Source organism: Quercus suber, unplaced genomic scaffold (assembly GCF_002906115.3).
Source record: "Quercus suber isolate HL8 unplaced genomic scaffold, Cork oak 2.0 scaffold_191, whole genome shotgun sequence".
NCBI lineage: Eukaryota > Viridiplantae > Streptophyta > Magnoliopsida > Fagales > Fagaceae > Quercus > Quercus suber.
Genome location: NW_027069649.1, coordinates 1,065,141 through 1,083,205, shown reverse-complemented (window position 1 = coordinate 1,083,205; position 18,065 = coordinate 1,065,141). Strand labels below are relative to the sequence as shown.

The 18,065-nt window shown below is 37.1% G+C and overlaps 3 protein-coding genes and 1 long non-coding RNA gene across 4 annotated transcripts; 2 read left to right on the top strand and 2 right to left on the bottom strand.

The window, feature by feature from the left end:
• The first annotated feature begins 4,568 nt into the window (after positions 1-4,568).
• LOC112029313 (RNA polymerase II transcriptional coactivator KIWI) lies at positions 4,569-8,162 on the top strand. Its single transcript, XM_024062000.2, has 4 exons — positions 4,569-4,923; positions 5,033-5,138; positions 7,751-7,773; positions 7,848-8,162. Exons 1-4 carry the CDS (start codon positions 4,756-4,758, stop codon positions 7,905-7,907), a joined length of 357 nt encoding a protein of 118 aa, XP_023917768.2. The 5' UTR covers positions 4,569-4,755; the 3' UTR covers positions 7,908-8,162.
• A 1,376-nt stretch (positions 8,163-9,538) lies between these two features.
• LOC112031728 (pentatricopeptide repeat-containing protein At4g20740) lies at positions 9,539-13,217 on the top strand. The gene is given in 6 exon segments (XM_065778804.1): positions 9,539-10,114; positions 10,223-10,313; positions 11,053-11,150; positions 11,152-11,255; positions 11,258-12,522; positions 12,524-13,217. Coding segments are annotated over 6 exon segments (2,301 nt in total). The 5' UTR covers positions 9,539-9,710; the 3' UTR covers positions 12,863-13,217.
• A 356-nt stretch (positions 13,218-13,573) lies between these two features.
• On the bottom strand, positions 13,574-15,791 carry LOC136069809 (uncharacterized). Its single transcript, XR_010631033.1, has 2 exons — positions 15,713-15,791; positions 13,574-13,902 (listed from the first exon to the last, which is right to left on the bottom strand). It is a non-coding gene; the product is annotated as an uncharacterized LOC136069809 (long non-coding RNA).
• Positions 15,792-16,162: 371 nt separating this feature from the next.
• LOC112029284 (receptor like protein 26) lies at positions 16,163-17,314 on the bottom strand. The gene has a single exon (XM_024061970.2). The coding sequence runs from the start codon at positions 17,312-17,314 to the stop codon at positions 16,163-16,165; it is 1,152 nt and encodes a 383-aa protein (XP_023917738.2).
• Positions 17,315-18,065: the final 751 nt, after the last annotated feature.

The following is an 18,065-nucleotide window of genomic DNA, read 5'->3' as shown; positions in this document are numbered from 1 at the left end:
TGTGAGAAAGAGGATTTGAAAATTTGAAAGAAATTGATCTTCATTTCATGATTCGGTGTGTTTTTTTTGATGAGCTTCAATGAATCCAAACCTTCTATTTATAACAAAGAGACAAAGGATGGTAGATGGGTATGTTAGATGAGAATGGTGGATGAAAATTGTCAGTGTGAATGGTAGATGAGAATGTTTGGCACCGAATAGGAATGGTAGGTGGGAGATTAATAGGCACTGAATGAGAATGGTAGGTTGAATTGGTAACTCAATGTAACTTCAAGTTTAAGATATGCTTGTGAGGATTCATTTGATCTTTGAAAAGGAAGCCTTGATGAAGTCTGAAGGATATCCCTGGAGGAATTCGGACTAAATGGATGAATTTCAAACTTTGTGTAAAGTTGTTATTTATAACTATGTATTTTATTGGCTTTTATTCTGTGCCAAATTTGATTGTAATCATTATCAATCGTTTATACCCTGTATCTATTGTGGGATTTGTTGTAAGGGATGTGTGATAGAGAGAGAGTGTGAAGACTCAAGCATTTGAAGGCTGAAGAATTCTCGCGGGTATGTCGCGACCTAACTTCCTGCGAAATGAATCATGTGCCATGCACATGCTGGAATGTGAAAAGTCAGGCCAGGTGGAGACAGTTGTGTCTCGCGAGTATCTCGCGGATAAGGCCTTCCCGCGAGACACCCGCGAGGCAATCTGTTCTGCCAGCCTGTACTGAATGACTCACACTTTCTGTACCTATCCTATATATACCCTCATTACCCACAAATGTTGAGGAATTTTTCAGAGAGAAAACCCTAGCCAAACACATTGGGAATTAGAGATTGTCATCCCTACCTATCTCTATACACTTGCTTGTGGTATCTCTTCAACCCTTCTCTCTCCATTTCCACACCATTGAGAGGTTAATAGGCCAAACACTTACCACACCCTTTGAGAGTGCTGTGTGACGTTTTGGTGCTACTGGGAAGCATTGGAAGAAGCCTGGAATGGCAGATGCAACATAGAGCTTGTTGCGGGATCCGGGGTACTAGACAAGACATGGTTCCGAGAAGCCTTGTTAGAGTAGGAGCTTGGAGGGCTTAGGTGCATCGGGTAGATTAGGCTTGGAGGGTCTCTTGCTAACCCATGTATCCCAACTGATTGTCTAGTGGATCGATTTTCGCTTGGAGGGCGGCAGAGAGGTTTTTCGCCGAGTTCTTCGGTTTTTTCTTCGAAAACACGTCTCGGTGTTTTCTGTGTTTGCATCCTGCTTCCTTATTCTTTTATATTCCATTATACTGCTGTGTTGCTTAGTTTATGGATTAGAGTAGCTTATTCGTTCATCCGCTCGCATTTACACTATTTTGCATTTAGTATTAAATTAGTGTAAAATCTATCGAGCTGTAATTTTAATTGGAGGTCTAAATTGCTCTTGTGTTTTCAACACATTTTCGAGCTTTCAATTGGTATCAGAGCGGGTACACTTGCTGTGGTTTAAATACCTGAGTGTAATCCTTGACCCTATTTGAGATGGACCGGTCTCAATCGCTCAATGTTCTACCATTTTTTGATGGAAACAATTATGCTTTCTGGAAAGTCAGAATGAGAGCATTTTTATGCTTTATAGATGATACCGTTTGGAATGCGGTTGAGATTGGTTGGACTAAGCTGACGGATCCTAAGTCCACTTGGGATAAGGCAGCTCTCGCAGCAGCCAATGCTAACAGTAAAGCGTTTAATGCTATTTTTTGTGGTGTGTCTCCTGATGAATTCCATAGGATCTCTCATATGACGGTAGCCAAGGAAGCTTGGGAGATTTTGGAGACGACATATGAGGGTACGAAGAAAGTTAAGGACACAAAGTTTCAGATGTTTACCACAAAATTTGAAGAGCTCAAGATGGGGGATGATGAACTATTTGATTCATTCTATGGGAAACTCAATGAAATTGTAATTACTAAACTCAATATTGGGGAGAAGATTGAAGATACTAAGGAGGTGAGAAAAATTTTGTGATCCTTATCGGAGAGCTTTCGGGCAAAAGTCACAACCATAGTGGAAAGCAAGGATTTGGATGAAATTAAGATCCAAGAGCTCATTGGATCACTTCAAACGTATGAGCTTGAACTACCTTCCCACAAGACAAGTAAATCGTTTGCTCTTAAAACCATCACCGAAAGAATGGATGATCCTTCTGAAGAAGATGGAGTGGAGAAGGAAGTAGTATATCTTGCGAAAAACTTCCGAAAATTTCTGAAGATGAAGAATAGTGGAAAACTATTCAACAGAGAAAAATTTTCATCTTCAAGAGGTGATAGGAAAGAGTTTACGAGGAAAGAAGGGAAGGATTCTCAACCTTCTTAAGACATTGTGTGCTATGAGTGCAATGGCCGTGGACATCTAAAGAAGGAGTGTCCAAATTTTCTGAGGGGAAAAGGCAAGGCTTATGCCACGACGCTCAGTGATTCAGAATCTTCTGATTCTGACTTGGAAGAGAGTTGTGACGGAGAGGGAAACTACTCCGTCTTCATGACCATTGCTCATGTGGAGTCATCAAATAGTTTGAGTGCATTTGTGAAGGAGCTTGGTGAGCATTCTGATTCAGAGTCTATTGGAATTGTGGAAGAATCAGATGCTGAAGAGGAAGAGAATACAGCTAATTTTCAAGAAAATTACTCCTTAATACTTGAGAAGTCGGGAGAGTATTCTAGAGTAGCCAAGGCAGCTGTAAGGAAAATGAAGAAAGCTGAGAAAGATTACAAAAGTCTCTTGATCAGATATAAAGAGGTTATGTGTGAGATTGAGACACTAAATGACAGCTGTCTGAAGTGTATACAAAGGTGAGATTTCTTGAGCAAGAGGTTGTGCAAGCTCATGCTAAGACAGAGAGAGTCTCCTCTCAGAAGTTAGAAGATATTATATCATCTCAAAAACCTTCTTCAGACAAGTCCAGGCTGGGATACAGCGAAGGAAGCTGCTCATCAGCCAAAGTCACCAAAGAGGTAAAGTTTGTGAAAGCAAACGAGACGGTTGATGAAGAGCCCATACTTGAGAAAGTTGAGGATGTAAAGAAGAAGAATGTGGTTGAGCATCGAATAGTGAATAAGCCCCGAAATCAATCTGTGGTTAAATATGAAATCAGAGGAAGATCTCTCCCAAGATCACAACGGGGTCCTAGAACAGATTATGTGTGTCATTATTGCGGACTGCAAGGACATACCAGACCCAATTGTCAAAAGCTGAGATCAGACAACAATGCAAACACACCTTGGTCATGAGGAAGGAGAAATGACATAAGGTCTTGGGGTAGTGAACAACCAAGAAGTCAAAATCATGATCTCGGTATGACGGATATGATGAAGATAATCGGTGCCTTCACCACTTGCTTGGAGATTTTCACTAGAAGGTTTGAAAGTCCAAACTCTCGTACCCAATCCGTCAAGGATATCACCCCAAACGCACGTGACGTGTGGGTGAAGAGGGGTACTCATGCATAAGCATTATAACATGTCCATGCATAAATTCTTTCAATGTTTAGGGACATTTGCTATTGCGTCATTTCATGCATTGCTTTCTTTTTGCTGTTGTTCTTTTATCCGGTTGGTTTGTACCAGTTGTTTTTGTTGATCTTACTTTTCTTGTTCTGTTTTGGGTGTGTTTAAAGAATTAAAAAACCCATAAAAATTAAAAAATCTCAAAAGTTTGATCACGTGTTTTGTGTTTGTCACATGTGAGTTTGGCCTAGTACCTTCGTACTTATGGCGTAGTGCAATTACGATCGTGGCCTGTCATGTATGCACTCATTTCTTTGTGGTAGACATCTTGAACACTAGGGGTACGTTTGGTACACTGAATATAGATTACATTAGGAATAGTAATCTTTATTACTAGGAATAGAAGATATTGTAATGAAATAATTATTATTATTCATAAGTTTGGTTATTACATATGGAAAACTTGTAAAAGAAGATGTATAAGGAAACTTGACATTTTTTGAAATATATTAATTTTAAAACTTATTATATCTTTTTTGGCATTTTGGAAGTTTTAACATCTGAATTTATGTAGTCACACACACATACATACATATGTGTATATGTATATGTTTATCTATAATTTGTAGGCTCTGAATCTTTTGATTCTTTTTAATAATTATAGCCATAAATTATTTTTTTGAATGTAATCTATCTTTCTTTTATATTTCTCTATTATGTTTCAATAATTTCTAAAAAGTGAATCATCTGATTTTTTAATATTTTTTTGCATTTCAGAAATTTTAATATCTGAATTTTTGAGTTATTTTTTTGCAATATATTGCACGTTTAAGCAATGAGTTCTTTATCAAATTGCAACACAAATTAAAATTATACAAGAACAAATCATGCAATGATGTAGTTCTTAATCAATTTAAGATTTTATAAAATTATTTTAGTCTAACTTACAAATAGATCATTCTTGTGTATAGCACGGGTTAGCAACTAATTACAAATATTTGGGTGTTTAAGCTCGTACTCAAACATTGAGTCGGAAACAAACAAAAAGCCCAAAGTCGATTGTTACTTTCAGGTTTAATTGGCGCAAAAAAGTTTCGATTTAATTTTCGAGGGTTGGGTTGGGTTTCCGCCATTTATTACTTTTTATAAAGTAAATATCTGATAATTTTATTTCATTTTCCATTTCTTCACACAGAGAGAAAGAGAAACACAGAGAGAGAGAGAGAGAGAGAGAGAGAATCAGAAGAAAGAGAAAGAGAGAGAGTGAGAGAAATGGCTTCGGGATTTAGGGGAAAGAGAAAGGAAGAGGAGGAGTACGCATCGGAAGGCGAGGTTGAAGGCCAAGCGCCCCCAAAGAAGAGAACATTCAATTCCAACTCCAACTCCAACTCTAAGAAGGACTCTGACGATGACTCTGCTGACAACATCGTCGTTTGCGAGGTCCCTATCTCTTTCTCTCTACCTTCGTATCTTTGTTTCTATGTATGTATATATTTCTAGGGTTTGTAATCTAAATTGCTTTTGTTTTTGAAATAATGTGTTTGTTTAGATATCGAGGAATAGGAGAGTGACGGTGAGGACTTGGCAAGGCAAGGTTGTTGTGGACATTCGTGAGTATTACAACAAAGATGGCAAGCAACTACCTGGCAAAAAAGGTCCCTTTTTTAATTATTATTTTAGGATTCATGTTTCAATATTTGGTTTTGTTGAATTGGGTTTGTGTTGGATTCTGTTTGTTTGTTACTGTTGGTTATTTATGTCCAGATTGACACTTTTATATGCTTTCCTATAAATTTATGTACTGCTTAGGGTTTTCAATACTGTTTTGTGTGATGGGTTTTCTCTTAATTTAGTAGAAAGTATAGGAACACAGCTTCTGTGCCATAACTTTGAGGTTCTTGATTGTGAGTGGTGGAGAAAAAGTGTTGGGTTCATGTGGAAGTAATTGTTCATCACTGACGGCCGACCACCTCATCAAGTTGTGGTAACTGGTGTTAATTTGGTGAACAAAATGGATTCTTGTAGCTCAGTATAATTACTTGACCTCCTTTACAAATAGAGCTCACTTGCTGTAACAATTGGCTTATTGAAAAAAAAAAGTATCCATTGAGCCAACCCTATTTTAGAGTGCAATCTATCACTTACTTCTGCCTAGGAGACATCCTGTATAAAACATCACTTCTGAATCACAATCCTTTTTCTAATAATGTTAGAATGACTTTATCAGATTGTGTAATGGGCAATAGGCTTGGCCTTCTGCGACCATTAAAGATCAATTAGTCACAAGGGATAGAATGGCTACATGGGGTTAAAAGGGTGACATGCTGAGAGATCATATCTTTTTAATGTTCAGTTACGAGGAGAATGTGGAGGGAAATTTTGATCGAATGTTGTTGTGATAGGCTCTTAGGCAGGTTGACAGCTGAAGTGATGAGCTAAATTGGTTGAACAACCTTAAGGATGATAGTTTGCAAATTCTAATAGGTAAATTTGCTTGGGTTGTTTAAATTTATCATATTTGGACAGATAGGATTGCGACAATACATAATGGGAGAGATAGAACTGAAGTAGAATTGTAGAAATAGTTAACTCAAATGTGCAAGATGTTTGAGGAAGAGTAACAGCTAAGAAGAAATTCAGGATTTCATCTTGGAATAGAATTTTTTGCTGAATTTGGAGAATTCTTTTAGATGTGCTGCTCAAGTAGCTGTTGTATTTTAATGTTAGGTATGGTTTTGCTTCTGTAGGTTGAGTTGTGGGTCCAGCTTTATTTTGCTGGTTTCTTGCTTTGTTCTTGTTCTATGTGGTAGGTGCCCTTTGCAGCTTGGTGTTAGTTTCTACTTGGGTTTGTTCAGGGTTTTGAGGGCAGTTTAACATTTTCTTGTTGGTTAGTCTGGACTCAAGTTTGTGTTTGTTGGTTAGCCTGGACTCAAGTTTGTGTTTGCTGCTTATGCAGCTTGTACTGTATTTTGATCAATGAAGTTTTTTCATTCATAAAAAAAATAAAAATAAAAAAATAAAATAAAAATAAAAATAAAAATTTGGAAGAATGCCTTCTTATTCCTATAGATGATCCTCCTTTTGATCTCAACATTTACCGATGTTGGTAGTATGTTGTTCCTTGGCACCAATTCTTATATGTTTAAAAACCTCTCTCGTATTACATATCTTGGAAAATTTATAAATAAAAATGGTAAACCAATTACAGAGACCATGAAAACTTATATTGTATCACGATATATCAGTGTTTTTACATTCAATCGAGCTTACCATCTTCCAGAACATATTGTAGTACATTGAACTTTCAGTATCTATATCTCCTGAGCATTTCACAGTATTGCTCAACTCTAGCATAATCTTGGAGGAGAGCACTGCTGGTTCTGATCAATAATTATCATGAAAGTATACAGATCTTTTTTATTTTTTGTTTTATTTATTTTTTCATTCTTAAGGCATTTGCCTTTATTTCTACTTTCCATTTGAGACTGCAATCCAATAGCATCAGGTTTTGAATTCATACATTGAGTTGGCAAGGAGCACCTTAGTATTTCTTTGTTGACTTCCTCTAATTGGACTCAGTTATTGGGACTTCAATGTTTTTTTTACAGGGTAGGGGGTGGGGGGAGTCTCATTTTTCTTTCATCCCTCCAGTGTACTTCCCATTTTCATCATGGGTTGTCTTTCCATATTTCTTCCAATTAATTTTATTGGTTTTCAGGGGGAAAAAAATATTAAGTCAGGTACTTCATCTTGTCACCTGACCCTGTAGAATGACAATGTCAGCCTATAATTATAACTTGCTTTCTATGAAAAAGTCACAGACCTTGTGAGTAGCCAATCTTAATTCAGGGTTGTTCCTTTTTGTTTTGTTTTCTTTTAGTGATTGGAATTTGTGACTGAGGTGTGTTTTGGTCGGTTTTTTACTCGAGGCAAGTATTCATTAAAATTAATCAAGAAATAACGACACATTTTTACTATTCCAAATTGTTTTACACATGATTAGCATCTAGGAAATATGTATTTCTCTCTTTTGGAGAGCCTAATAAAATTTAAGATTGCTACAAGCGAGGGAAAAAATAACTTATTGAGTTAAAAAAGGCTTTTTCATACTTTTTGTCTAACGCATTGAGTACAATACATCTTCCTTTCAAATGGGCTTTGCTACATTATGTCTCTTTTTAATAAGTTGTGAGTTGTCTTAAGTATTTTTGTGTTTTCCTGTTAAAAAAACTACGACCCACATTGATGTTCTTGTACTTGTTTTCAGGAATCTCACTTACCATGGATCAGGTATGTGTCACTGTGCTTTTGCTTAGTTTAGTGGTTTATGAAGGCAATTCACTCATTGATTCTTTCTTGTGCAGTGGAATGTACTCCGAGATCATGTTGAAGAAATTGACAAGGCTGTTAATGAGAGTTCTTAGGGGGGTTTTGTTGATATTAGGAGAAAATGTTAGCCTGTAGGGTTCTTTTGTTTTTGGCGACCAGAAACTTTTTGGATGAAGTATTGATGTTTTGTGCCTGCCTGGGGATGATAACTTGGATTGTGGTTGCTAACTTTATGGTTGGATGTAATGGAAGTGAACCTTTGACTGATGTATGTAATTACTTAAATCAACTATTTCAGTGAATAGTTTATCTATGTTTAATGGTTGAAGGAGTAAGTTTAAAAAGTTTAATTAGTGTTTAAACATTATTTGGATTCTTGGGAATTTTGGCTATTACAATCTCATGATTTATTAGAAGTCCATGCAAACCTAAGGGGTTGGTCTGGTGGTTCCAAAGGTCTCGGCCTTTGAAATATTTAGAATCTTAGACAACAACTTGGGTCTACTCCCATGGGATCCCTTCTTGTAATACTTGGTGTGTGGGACAGGGGATTATACATATTGAGAGAATAGTTAGGTTTTTAAAGAGAGTTTTGGACACCCCCATTACCAAAAAAAAGGTCCAAGTATGTTCACTTTTTAATGGGAATGTGTTATATCTTTTAGTTTGACATTATATGTTGCCAAATTGGTTTTTGGTAATGATTTTTATTTTAGCATATTCGTTTTGTGTCATGCATTTTTGCATATTTCGTGAGATAAATGTTCTAAAAAAATGACAAAATTTTTAAATTTAGCTTATCTTGTAACAATATATTTCTATAGCAGTTATGGACAATTTCATGGCAAGTAGATTGGTGATAATGTGTTAATTATGGAAATAATAGAGAGTGGGACTTTGAATAGAATAGAATGGAATGATGAAGAATGATACAGTGAAAGACTGATTAATATGTTGAAAATTCATAGTTGGCCTAAAAGAATATGGATGTAAGGTACGGTTAATGAGATATACAATATCTGGCTCCCATTAATAAGAGTATGCAATATGCTCAAAAAAAATAATAATATTAAGAATTTTTGCAGAACACCCAACTCATTTGTTAGCAAACAAAATACGCTTGGTGTTGAGCATTATGTTTTTTAGAATGAAGAGTCTTTGTTATTTCAATTAATGTAATTTATTTTCTTTCTGTTTAATGAAATTTTAGTCTTTTTATAAAAGAAAAATAAAGATTAACTTTTATAATTCGTGCCGACTATGCCAGCAATAGCTAATTTCAGTCTACCAAATACGAAGATCAACTCCCGTTAACCCAAAAAAAAAAAAAAATTACAAAGATTACTCGGGACTGGGAGATAAATATTATTAGTTTATTACCAATAGTCATGTTTTGCATGCATATCTGTTAGCTCTAATAATCATGCTTTCTTATTAGCTTCAAAGAACTACAAAAATGTAGTTACGAAATAATGCTTCCTTCCCCCTCAAAAAAGAAAAAGAAATAATGCTTCCTTAAAAGAAATGTGTTTTTTTTTTTTAATACATAACTTTTATTGATGAATAAGACTTACACTCACAGCAAACTCCAAAAGTCTAGATTTTTTCCTGTATAATTTCAGAAGACCAGTTGAGACAAAGTTTTACTGCCAAGTACGAACTGAACTTGCTCTAAAAAAACATTAAAAAAAAAAAAAAATAGCAACTGAAATTCCCAAACAAAACACCAAAGTGAGTCTAAGATCTGACTCTTATGTTGTGTGTTTAAAACACAGCCCAATTGCTCAACCAGTAAGTCAGCAACAACATTAGTGTAACCTGGGTCACTTAAGAGAAGCTGGAAGCTGATGAGTTGTGGTGTAAGAAATCAATGAAAGAAGAAAAAACAAAACGTAGAAATGCCTCCTCAGCCCCCAATTCCCAAACCCCAAAACCAAAACCAAAAAAACAAATTCTACTTCTTCTACGGCCACCGTAAACCCTCCCAACACCGCCCCACCGTCCGCGGCGGCCTCTTCTCCAACCGCCAATCCATCTCCCTCCACAAACCCTCTCATCCCCACAATACCCAACCCTTCACTCTCCACCACTGGGACCCACACATATTCCCCCACCACCATTGAAACCCGCAACGCCACACTGGGACCGCCCACACCTCTCTCATCCCTCTCTCCCCTATCGCCCGATACATCACCGACTCATTCCGCAAAAACCAAAACCACTGGGGGCCCACCCATTGTCTCCGACCTCAACAAACTGGGATTTTTAAGAAAATAACTACAAAACCCAAACAATATTATTAGTTAGCCAACGTTTCAAACATATTGCATTTTTAACAATTCGACTTCAGAGGAGTCGATTTTACTGTTCATATCGCCTATTTTTGTGCCACGTAGATAAAGAAATCAAGTCCAGTGGACTTATTTCTTATACACAGAAAACGACTTCAGAGAAGTCGTCTTCTATACAAAGAAATCGACTTCAGTGAAGTCGATTTCTTTGTATAGAAGACGACTTCTCTGAAGTCGTTTTCTTTGTATAGAAACTGAAATCCCAGCGACCCAGACAAACTGCAAATAGCCCCAATCCCCTCAGGCGACCAATTCAATTCCAAAAAAAAAAAAAAACGAAACCCAAACAGGAATGACAAATCCAAACCCAAACGAAACTCAAACCCATGAATGACAAATCTGATCTGATCTGATCTCGAAATGGAGTCGTCGTCGATGTTTGTGGAACTAGAAGACTTCGGTCAGACGGACCTGACTCGGCGGATCCGTGAGGTTTTGTTGAACACCGACTCGGAGGGTACGACGGTGCGCTCATTCAGAACGCCGACGATGCAGGTGCCACCACCGTCCGACTCTGCCTGGACCGCTGTGTCCACCCGCCTATGCCCAGCTGTGGATCCCAGTAGCTGTAAGTAATTTCTCATATGAAATACAAGCTTGATTCAGTAGAAACTTAGTTTGAATCTATACAAAGAAAACGACTTCAGAGAAGTCGTCTTCTATACAAAGAAATCGACTTCACTGAAGTCGATTTCTTTGTATAGAAGACGACTTCTCTGAAGTCGTTTTTTGTGTATAAGAAATGAGTCCACTGGACTCGATTTCTTTATCTACGTGGCGCAAAAATAGGCGATATGAATAGTAAAATTGACTACTCTGAAGTTGAATTGTTAGAAATGTAATATGTTTGAAACGTTGGCTAACTAATAATATTGTTTGGGTTTTGTAGTTATTTTCTAAAAAGATCCCAACAAACTCCGCTGCGTCACTCAAATCCCAACCCGACCCGAATCTCGCCTCCAAGTTCTTCCACTGGGCCTCCAAACCTTTTCGCTTCCTACAATGCCTTCACCTTTTGCCTCAACCGCTCTAACCGTTTCAGCTCTGCCGATTAACTGCCCGAACTCATGATCTCCCAAAACAAACCCCCCACCGAAAGCAATTCGAAATCCTTATCCGATTTCACTTCGACGCCAATCGGCCCCTTCGGGTTTTCTACGTGCATCAGAAGATGAAGAAATTCAATGTCAAGCCTCGGGTTTTTTTTTTGTATAATAGGATTATTGATGCTTTGATGAGAAATGGGTATGTGGATTTGGGGGTTTCGGTTTATGATGATTTTAGGAATGATGGTTTAGTTGTAGAGAGTGTTACTTTTATCGTTTTGATTAAAGGGTTGTGCAAAGTTGGGAGAATTGATGAAATGTTGAAGGTTTTGAGTAAAATGAGGGAGAATTTGTGTACGCCGGACGTGGTTGCGTACATGGCGATGGTGAGGGTGTTGGTTGAAGCAGGGAATTTGGATGGGTGTTTGAGGGTTTGGGAGGAAATGAAGAAGGATAAGGTGGAGCTAGACGCAATGGCCTATACTACTTTGGTTACCGCATTGTGTTAAGGTGGGAGGGTGGAGAAAGGGTATGAGTTGTTTAGGGAGATGAAGGAGAAAAGGTGTTTGATTGATAGGGCGATATATGGATCGTTGGTTGAGGCGTTTGCGGTAGATGGGAAAGTGGGGTTTGCTTGTGGTTTGTTGAAGGATTTGGTGGATTCTGGGAATAGAGCTGATTTGACGATTTATAATTCGATTATCGAAGGTTTGTGTGGTGTGAAGCGAGTCGATAAGGCTTATAAGGTTTTTCAGGTCACGGTTCAAGAGGGTCTTGAACCAGAGTTTGTGATTGTGAATCCAATTTTGGTTTTGTATGCAGAGATGATAAGGATGGATGAGTTTTTTAAATTGTTAACCCAAATGGAGAAATTGGGATTTTGTATCATTGATGATCTTTCAAAGTTCTTTGCTTTTGTGGTTGGGAAGGAGGAGAGGACAATGATCGCTGTGGAAGTGTTTGAGGACTTTAAAAAAAGATGTTATTGTAGTGTTTCCATATACAATATTCTTATGGGGGCACTTCACAAGAACGAGAAGTTCAAAAAGGTGATATCACTTTTTGATGAAGTAAAGGAATCAGATTTTGAACCTGACTCATTGACTTATAGTATTGCTATTGAATGTTTTGTTGAGATTGGTGATATTGAAAAAGCATGTCTCTGTTATAATAAAATCATGGAGATGTCTTTGGTTCCTTTTGTTGCTGCTTATTGTGCTCTTGCTAAAGGGCTCTGCAAGACCGGAGACATTGATGCTGCTTTGATGCTTGTTCGCGATTGCTTAGCCAATGTTACGAGTGGCCCTATGGAGTTTTAAGTATACACTTTCTGTTCTCCATGCCTGTAAATCAGGTGGTGCTGAGATTGAGTTACTGAATGAAATGATGCAATAGGGTTGTCCTCCTGATGAGGTTATATACTCTACTATCATCTCTGGCATGTGTAAGAATGGGACAATGGAGGAGGCAAGGAAGGTTTTTTCAAATTTGAGAGACCGCAAACTTTTAACAGAAGCCAATATGATTGTCTACGATGAAATGCTAATTGAGCATATGAAGAAGAAGACCGCAGACTTGGTGGTGTCCGGATTGAAGTTTTTTGGTCTAGAGTCCAAGTTGAAAGCAAAGGGTAGTACATTGCTGTCAAGTTGAACATATGCTGTTAGGTTCAAGTTTCATTGATTTGCCTTGCTGGTAACTAGTCAAATATATTCATAAAAGAAAGAACCTGCTTGAGAGAGCTCAACTCTCTATTTCTACCCCTTTTCAAAAAATGTGTCACTGAATGAAAGTTCACCAATTTGCCTCTGTCCAGAAAGTGGTGAAAGATGTGTTAGCTCTCTGATCAGAGAGATTCACATTGACAGGGCAAAGGTACGATTCATTCTTGCTTGCACCTTTGGAGCTTTTTTGTGGTTTCCTTGTCAGCTGTGTTTTTACTCAAAAAGAGTAATGCCAAGGGATTATGTTGTGATCGGTTCTAATAAAAGTGGTTTTAATATGAACACCCCTAATTGCTACTCCTTAATTTCTACCCTTTTCGTCCCACAATTCTTGAATTTTTAGAATTCAAAAGGCATGTTGTATAAATAGATAATTATGAGAATATTTTATTCTTAGTGAATTAGTTCAAAACTTTTTTTGAATTTTTGACGCAAAAAAGGGCAAGGCCTAACTCCTAAGTATTTGGAAAGGCAAGAACCCCAAGAAAAAGGCAAGTTTGAGGTCAAGAAAAGCGGGCTCAAGATTAGGAGCCAAAGCAGACCAAGAAAAAAAGAAGTGAAATTCACCCAATAAAATATAGAATAATTAACATATCAAGTAAACAGTGCAAGCAATAGACGTGACTTACCAATGGAGCTTAATGGAGCTTACTGAAGACCAGTACTATGCATCAAAAGATGAAAACATGGACAAGCTCCCCAACTTCAGAAAATTCATTGCATACTATACACTAAGAAATTCATTCTTGGTATAGGCAACATTCAATCTCATGTCCCTTACTTGAACAACAATACTAATAAAGGTAATAAATAAAAAGTTGTTGCATGAAAAATTATTAAATTAAGGATAATTAACAAGTCCAACATGTTATTCTGCGTCACATGTTACAGAGCCAAGCAACCTTTCCGTTGATGTCATAGAACATCAAGATGACGAAATTGCTCGAGAGGGGTAAATTCCACTGACCACTGCAAATCAAGAAGCATGCCATAATTAAAATGGGAAAAAAAAAATGAACTTCTCATCAAAATGATGGGTTAAATGTCCATAGGAGTTCCTTTTCAAAAATTAAAAAAAAAAAAATATGTTATATATTTATTTATAAATTAATACTGCAAAACCTGGGTAATTAGCCATTTGATGTCCGAAGAGCCCTATTTTCTTCCACAAACGTACATTTGAATATGTAAAGAGCAATTGCATCAATGCTTCTAAAATCCCCCCCCCAAAAAAAAAAAGTGATAAAATTTACACAATATGACATGAAAAGCTCTCACATTAGCTTGTCTATAATTGTGCAAATATGCAAAGGAGCTACAGTAACCGGGTAAATATACATGGTTATAGTAACTTTGTATAAATTATTTTATTAATCTGCTTTACTTCTCTCTTGTCTCTATCTTCTTGCCATAGTCCTAAAATAATAAAACATGCAATAGAATGAATATTTTATTGAAATAAATATTTAGAATAGATAAACTGATGTGGGTATTTTATAAAAGTGATGATGTAAAATAAAAAAAAAAAAGTTATTTTTGTAAAATAAACAAAAATTTTTAGAAGCATTGATGTAGTTGCTCTAATCATACACTTCCCAAAGCATCTAGGAGGAAAAGCTCGAGAGAAAGGTTTTTTTTACTTTGTACCAATTAAGTCTAGAAAAATTCTTCTAAAAAAAAAAAATTAAGTCTAGAAAATAAAATTTCATGATTTTTTTTTTTCACAACTTCTAAAGTAATATGTTCTAATCGGTGTTGATATAAGTTGGGTTAGTAATGGACTCATACAAAAGAGTAGTTATTACAATTGCAACTTATCACATCATAAAAAATTTTTAAAAAAAATTAAAAATCATGTCTATTTGCTTACACTATTTTACATAATATTTAAAATAAAAAAATGAAAATATTCTTTTTAACACTCAATTTACTTACACCGATTAACATAATAATTACAATTGCAATTAATGAGCTGATGTACACATTTTAAAAGGTGAAAAATGGAATTTTCATATTTAAAACATGAACGTATATGTGAAAAATGGAGGGGGAATGTGCAGACTACCATAGTAAGGGAGGACAAAATAATAAGTTAATACACGTTTGAAAGAATGTAGCAAACTAGCATCTCGAGTTTTAGAAACTTAAGATCCATATTAAAACTCGAGTCCTAAAGACTCACTTTGTGAGTGTTTTAGATCTGAAAATGCCACATAGATCTCGAGTTTTAGAAACTCGAATTCCATGCAAAAAAAAAATTTAGTTTTATCGGCCCTATAGTGGCGTTTTAAAGTCCTATAGTGACGTTTTAAAGCCCTATAGTGACGTTTTAAAGCCCTATAGCGGCGTTTTCATGCAAAAAATTTTCATAAGTAATCAATACCAGATTCATGGAGTCCTATAGTGGCGTTTTTAAACCCGATAGTAAAGTTTTAAAGCTCATCCGCTTACAAATCGAGACTTAAAAACTCGATTTTTATCTTAGAACTTAAGTTTTAGACACTCGAGATTCTAGTTTTCAACATTCTTTTCCAACGTGACAACTAACTAAATTTTTTAATATTTATTGTTATTTAGAAAAAAAAAATTTGAAAAATGGATGTCAAAGAATCATCAGTCTTTCCTGTAGACATGATCACTTGCTACATCTATACATGTCCATTTGCACAATAAAATTTATAGCTAATTGACAATTAGTAATTGTGTATGAAAACGTGTTCGTTTGATATAATTTTTCAATAATGTTCAGTGCGAATGTGAAATAGTTCGAGCATCTTACCTGACAAAGCTCGCATCCAATAAATATTAGTGCCTCTGCATTCGAATCCTATGTCGTTGGACTTGATGGATTTTTTCCCACCTAATGGCTTGTTTGGAAGTTTAGAGAGGGAGGAGAGTAGAGGGGAGTAGAGGGAAGGGGAGTAGTGGGGAGGAGAGTAGAGGAGAATGATTCACCTCCACCTTATTTGGATGCTTTTAAAATTAGTAAGGGGGAAGGGAGTAATTAGCCCTTCCCCTTGTGTAATTTTGTTAATATAATAAGGGTAAATTAGGTAATTTACTTGGTCAATAGTTTATGTACTCTACTCCCCCTCCAAATCTCTCCAATTTTGGGGAATTAAAATTGGGGGACTAGAGGGAGTCCAAACCCCTCCAAACTCCTCCAAACCCCTCCCCCTCATTCTTTAAAAAACTTCCAAACAAGGTAATTGCATTACTCTCCCTCCCTCTACTCTACTCCCCCTCCTTTTTTTAACATCCAAACATGCCATAAGGTACAGCTGAGGAAAGATCCTGAAAAAAATGTCATCAGCACGTTTGTAATACCGTATCCTCCACCTCTTCCAAAGCACAAGCGGCCCAATGACCATCCCAAAGCCGAAACAAATCCCAGTTCTACACATAGATAATTCCAGTCAATCAAAGGCCCAGATTTTGAGTGAATGCCTTCAAATGGAGCGGGCGGTCTTCTGTTTGCAGATCCGCATTCTGCCTTCAAAGGGTGCCCACATAATCCTTTGTTCCCTTCATAGGAACCTTCTGAAAATGTAGCAAATTGCTTGATATATGGAATTGGCCCAACCAATTGATTAAACGAAAGGTTTAAGACTGATAGGAAAGTGAGACTATCTGCAAGTTGCATAGGTATCCCACCGGTAAGCTTGTTGCTTGACAAGTCCAATGACTCAAGTTTACTTAATTTTCCTAGAGATGGTGGGATTCGGCTTGTGAAAGCATTGTGTGACAAGTTGAGAACATACAACGATTTAAGTACTTCTATTTCTTCTGGTATTGGCCCATCAAGATTGTTGCATGAAAGATCAATTGAAGTGAAAATAGTCGGAACCTTTACCAACTCCCTCTCTAGACCCTTCGTGAAAATTGCTATTGCATCTTGATACTGAAAAACCCTTTCATATTTTTGACGCCCAATCGTAACAAAAATAGCCACAGAATGGAGGTAATTGAGCTTTGATTGGACTTCATCATTAGTTATCATTGCCTTTGAGTTAGCGAAGGATTTTATTGGTAACTTACCACTAAAGTTGTTTGAAGCAAGGTCTACAATTTGAAGTATCGACCAAGTAGCATTCAGCCCTCCACAACCAACAGAACCAAAAAATTTGTTTGATCGCAAGATAAGGACGCGCAAACTGGATATGTCTTTCAAGTGACATGGGAACTCATCTTGTATCCGGTTGTTCCCAATGTCCAATAACTTCAAATTTGTGCAATTGGCAAGAGAATTTGGTACCATCCCTTCTAGTAGGTTTCTACTGAGACTCAAAGTTTGTAAACCACAATTGCTTGGAAATACATCTGATATTTTGCCAGTGAGGTTGTTTCTCCTTAGATTCAGAACCTTTAGAGTTTCACTCATTGCAATGAAGCAGTGGGGAATTGTGCCACCCAAGGAATTATTAGACAGATCTAGAATTTCAAGAGATGTAGCATTGCGTATTGCTTCAGGGATATGCCCATTGAGTTTATTGCTTGAAAGAGATAAGAATTTTGATGTATACAAAAAAAATCACATCTATGGTTCGTCCATAATGGTCGTCCAGAGAGTTGCAGTTAGCCAAATCATCAGGCCGTATGCACTTCGTCCAGATATCTCGTCCTTGGGGTCTTGTGCAATTGATCACCCCAGGGGGTCAAATTGAGAGAATCGTCCATGCACAAAGTGCATGGACGACCACACGACACGACGAAGAGTCGTCCATGCGCAGAGCGCATGGACGACTACGCGAACACTTAGCGAACGTCGTAGCAGTTCATCAACCCGCTTTCATCGCCGCCAATCCCTCCAATGCATGTAACTTCCAACGACAGTTATGATTTCTTCGTAGCCATTGAGGAGGTTATGTCCGAATTCCAAGATTTTGGGGGAAGTTATTGAATTAGTAACCGTCCTGGAGTACCCTATATATAAGGCCCGGTCTTCACCATGCAAAGGTATGAAAAATTCCTGAGACTTTACGTTGAGAAAAGTTAGAACTCCATTAGAAGAAAAACTAACTTCATCATCGGAGGGTGTTTGGCCGGTTCGCACCGGTCACCCTTTGACTGCTTTCTTTCCTTGTAGGCCTCCGCTAGTGCTGTGGTCCACCGAAGCCGAGGTGTTCAACTAA

Excerpts from the sequence above, each read along its gene's own strand:
- LOC112029284 (XM_024061970.2), bottom strand. The coding sequence starts at position 17,314 with ATGAGTGAAACTCTAAAGGTTCTGAATCTAAGGAGAAACAACCTCACT.
- LOC112029313 (XM_024062000.2), top strand. The coding sequence starts at position 4,756 with ATGGCTTCGGGATTTAGGGGAAAGAGAAAGGAAGAGGAGGAGTACGCA. Across the intron at positions 5,139-7,750 it reads GCAACTACCTGGCAAAAAAG|GAATCTCACTTACCATGGAT; the intron begins GTCCCTTTTTTA and ends ACTTGTTTTCAG. Across the intron at positions 7,774-7,847 it reads TCTCACTTACCATGGATCAG|TGGAATGTACTCCGAGATCA; the intron begins GTATGTGTCACT and ends TTTCTTGTGCAG.